General features: G+C 42.5%; 1 protein-coding gene across 1 annotated transcript in view; it reads right to left on the reverse strand.

The window, feature by feature from the left end:
- LOC119581156 overlaps positions 1–3,483 on the reverse strand; it is an 84,348-nt gene extending 80,865 nt beyond the window's left edge. Inside the window, exon 1 of the mRNA XM_037929526.1 lies at positions 3,276–3,483. Coding sequence (XP_037785454.1) covers positions 3,276–3,398 — 123 coding nt within the window. The 5' untranslated portion in view covers positions 3,399–3,483. The remainder of the gene's footprint in view (positions 1–3,275) is intronic.
- Between the last annotated feature and the right edge of the window lie 1,517 nt (positions 3,484–5,000).

Below are 5,000 nucleotides of genomic sequence, written 5' to 3' on the forward strand. Positions count from 1 at the left end.
GAATTGAAACTGTATTCTTGTTTTATTTTTTTTATCATGCGGGTGTGTGTGTCTATATTTGCGAGTCAGTTCACGATTTGTTTTCAATAGGGATGCAGAGGTTCGTGTTAAAAGATGAGGCTGATGATTTGCAATGAAGAGGACGATGGTAATGATGATGAAGGTGGTGATGTATATGATGATGAAGATGAAGATGATGATGAAGATGATGACGATGAAGATGAGGATGATGAAGGTGGTGTTGATGAAGATGGTGATGATGTTAATACATATAGTGTTTCGCTCTTATAATTTGTTTTATTTTGTTTTGTTTTTGTTTAGCATTTCTATATATAATTCTCAAATATTCCCCGACACATCTCACAACAGAAAAGCGATAGAAATATAGTGGACGACTTATATAAAATCGATATTTTCTTTCTAACCATATCAAATAAATTTCAAAACAACAACAACAAAAGCACTAATCAACCTGAATACAACGAAGAATTGAGAAACAAAATTGACAAAAAAAAAAAAAAAAAAAAAAAATGTTGCCACCACACTGACATCAATTTCAGCTTAAACTATAGAGCGATTCATCTGGCTGGAACCCTTTTCTATAAAAAAAGAAAAGAAAAAAAAACTTGTTATAATGAAAAATCAGTGAAAAAGGGACGGAACGTGACTTTTGAAACCGCGCTACGAAATGACGGGGAGGGGGGGGGGAGGGGTTCTTTTCACTTTTGTTCATGGAAACCGAAGTAAAGATTGAAGAAGAGATGCAGGAAGGGAGTGAGGAGGATGAAAGAGAGGAAAGGAGGGAGAGAGGGTGGAAGGAGAGATGGAGGAAAGGAGATGAGACGGATGGTTGGGAGTTTGGAGGGAGGGAGGGAGGGAGGGAGGGAGGGAGGGAGGGAGGGAGGAGGGAGGGAGGGGAGAGAGAGAGAGAGAGAGAGAGAGAGAGAGAGAGAGAGAGAGAGAGAGAGAGAGAGAGAGAGAGAGAGAGAGAGAGAGAGAGAGAGAGATAGACACAGACACAGAGAGACAGAAAGACAGATACATAGACAAAGAGAGACAGAGACAGACGGACAGAAAGAAACAGTCAGAGAGAAAGAGACAAGAGGAAGAAAACGTGAAACCTACCCCCCCATCCTCCCCCCCCTATCCTCTCCGCCGCTTCGAATCGTAAACCAAAACGCTTCGAGCCTGAAAGAGCGGCGTTTTAAAAGACGTCTTTTACAAAACAAAACGAAACAAAACAAAAATAAAAGAAAACGGACTCAACAGGACCAGTCACGTCTTCATTAACACCAAAAAAAAAAAAAAAAAAAAAAAAAAAAAAAATCATCGAGCATTATTTAATTCAATTTTATCTTTATTCTATGCACATTTAGCTCATTTCATTTCAATTTAGTTTTCTTACCATCATCTAATCCAATTTTCATATAATCTTTATCGAAGTATAGCTTAGTTTGCCTTTATTTATCCCCATAAATACACAAAACGTTCACATTATCATCATTCCGTCTCATAATGCATCATTTCCCCCGTAGTTTATCTTCGACCCCAACACCGCGGCTTCGAACTCCAAAAGGAACGCCTGCTTCGGTACCGCGAATCCCGTGCGGGTTGACTGGCTCGCTGAGACATTAAGCGGGGTTTAAAAATAAATCAAATATCGGACTAACGGACCAACGTAATCAAATCGGACGATAATTGCATCACAATCCGACGTTTCCGCGCTACTCGTGACGGGTGGGTAGTTTTGCCCGTGTGTCTGAGTGTTGGTTTCTGTGGTGACGGTTTTTTTTTTTTTTAGTTTTGTCTGTTTGGTTTGCGTCCTTGTCTGTGCCTCTGTCTGTCTGTACGTCCATCACCTCATTACCATCATCATCATCATCATCACCACTATCGTCATCATCATCCTCGTCGCTATCCTCCTCCCTCGCCCCTTCTCCCCCACGACCCTTAAAAACCCCTCCCCCCAACTCCCCTCCCCCTCAACTAGTCCCCAACTACCATTTCCCCTCTCTGACCCCCCCCACCCACCACCTTCACCCCCACCATCTCCCCTCTACACCCCCTCCACCCCCTCCCCCTCACCCTCCCTATGGGTGGCCCTCCAAAGCATTGTGTCTTAAGGATGCGTCTGAAATGGGAGGAAAATGAGGTCGAGGCGAGAGAGATCTGGAGTGATAACACAGGGACTGAGGAAAAGGGTTTTGTTCGGAAGAGGAAGGGAGATAGAGACAGGGAGAGGGAGAGAGAGATAGAGAGAGGGGGAGGGCGAAGGAGAGGGAGACGGAGAGGGAGATAGAGAGAGCGAGAGGGAAAGGAGAGGAGGGGAGAGAGAAGAGAGAAGAGGAGAGAGGAGAGAGAGAGGAGATGGAAAAAAAGGAGAGAAGAGAGAGAGAGAGAGAGAGAGAGAAGAGAGGAGAGGAGAGAGGAGGGAGAAGAGAGAAGAGAGAAGAGAGAGACAGCGACAGAGACAAAACTATAAACAGAGGGGAAAAAACGAAGACAAACAAGGAGAAAAGAGTAATAAAACTAAAAACAGCAAAAAAAACAAACAAACAAAAACTCGAAAGAAATGAGTCCTAATGAACACCCCTTCTCCTTCCCCCCTCCCCTCCCCCTACCCATCCCCCCTCCCCCTCCTCCCCCCTCCTTTTTCCCCCCATAGAAGAAAATCCGAAAGAAAAGGGGATTGAGTCGAGATCCTTTGAGAACTTTAATGGAGTTTGTGCATCAGCAGTACGTAAGGTTTGTTTCGTGTTGACACTAACGGGTTGGGTGACCTTTATGCGTATAATGAGTTTCCTTCTTCGCTTTCTTGCTTCGTCGTTGTCTTTATGACGTATGGGTTATTCTTTTCTGCATTATTTTTATTTTTTGTTTTGTTATTTTGTTTGTTATTTATAATCATCGTTAGAGTAGCATTTGCACTAGCAATGTCAGTAACGGTATCATCCACCCACGATGAAACTAAAAAAAAAAAAAAAAAACGCATAAAACCTGAATAAAATGAAATAAATCAAAGCAAAATAATTTGAAACGGAATGAAAACCTAACAGATAAATTAACAAACAATTAAATACCAAAACATAAATAAGATTAAAACACTAAAACACAACATAAAAGAAAAAAAAATTAAGAGAGAGAAAAAAAAGAAAAACGAAAAACCGAATGACGAAAAACTGAAAACCCCCCAAAAAAGACTCCCCCACCCCCCCACCCCCCAAAAAAAAAATAGAAAAAAAAATCACAACTTCAAACCCCCCAAACCGACTGACCTGAGGACCATTATTCGGAATCCACTGGTACACGGGGAACGGCTGGCGGTTGAAGTACCACTTGACGACCAGTCCCGGCCGGTCGTACTCGGTCAGGTCGTAGTCGCAATCGAGGACGAGCATCGAGGCCGAGCCGTTAACGATCACACTCGGGCCCTTGATGTCCAGAATCTCCAAGGTCGTTGATACTGCAAGGAGGAGGAGGAGGTTAGAGCTGCATGGATAATGATGGTGACGATTATTGTGATAGCAATAGTTATGGTGATGGTGGAGGTTATGGTGGTGGTGATGGTAGTGGTGATGATGATGATTATGATGATGACGATGACGATAATAATAATTATTATAATAATAATAATAACAATAATAATAATAACAACAATAATAATAATAATAATAATAATAACAACAACAACAACAACAGCAATAATAACAAAACCAACAACATACAGGTAAATCCCCAAGACAAGAGAACCGCCACACCAACTCCTGCAACCCACAAAAAGAGAGAGACAGAGAGACAAAAAAAAAAAAAAAAAAAAAAAATCCCCGTTTTCGACTCCAGAAACTCATCGAAATGAATCCCGGCCATTAGCGCTCCGGGTCTCCGAAAACGAGCCGGGGAAACACCGCCGTTGGCCAGAAGGGGCTTGGTACTCGCATCAACGAAGGCAGAAAGGAGGAAGGAGGAGGGAAGAGGGGAGAGGGAGAGATGGAGAGGGGGAAGGAAGAGAGGAAGGATAAGGAGTAGAAGGAAGGAGGGGAGAGGGAGAATAGGGAGAGGGGGAAGGAAGGGAGGGAGGGAGGGAGGGAGAGAGAGAAAAATATAGAGACAAAGAGAGAGAGAGAAACAGAGAGAGAAAGAAAGATGAAGCAAGAGAGAGAGAAAGGAAGCAAGAGACACAGAAACAAACAAACAGACAAACAAACAAACAAACCAAAAAAATAACCACCCGAAAACCCAAACCATCAAAACCAACCCCCCACACCCCCCACCACCCCCCACCACCCCCACCACCCCCACCAGCAAAACAACGAAAAGCAAGAAACAGAGGACGGCAAAGGCCTTCCTCACAAGGGCAGAAGCAATCGGGAGGGAAGCCAGACCGACCTCCCCGATTTTAAGCACAGCCGACGCCGCCGCACAAACCGATATCCGATTGCGACCTTGCGATCCCACGCCAAGGAGAGATAGAGTGTGGCGCCGACCCTGAAACTGTTATTGGCGATGCTGATAACGATAAGGACGACGATAACGGTAATGACAATGGCGAGCGATGGCAATGATGACGGCGGAGGCGAATCATAAATACCACGAAAAATAATAATGATGATAAATACTGAGAATGATCGATGTAACACTCATAATGATAATCATGACTGATAATAATAATAATAATAATAATAATAATAATAATAATGATAATAACAATGAAGATAATAATCGCAATAACACCAAGAATAACAACAATAACAACGACAAAAACAACAAAATAACAATAATAACAATCATGATAAAACAACAGCAATATTCACAACCCCAAGCTCCATCCCATTAAAATCCAACTATCAATAACAATCACGAGCGAGAGAATTGATTCTAACATTAAGGCCACAGTAACGGGATTATATAACACACAAAGACTCTGCTCTAACACGCCAATGTGCTTCGGAAATAATAACACAAAGTGATAAGGAATGACATTTTAGCAACAATAATTTCCA

The sequence above is a fragment of the Penaeus monodon genome, chromosome 2, assembly GCF_015228065.2.
Source record: "Penaeus monodon isolate SGIC_2016 chromosome 2, NSTDA_Pmon_1, whole genome shotgun sequence".
NCBI classification, from domain to species: domain Eukaryota; kingdom Metazoa; phylum Arthropoda; class Malacostraca; order Decapoda; family Penaeidae; genus Penaeus; species Penaeus monodon.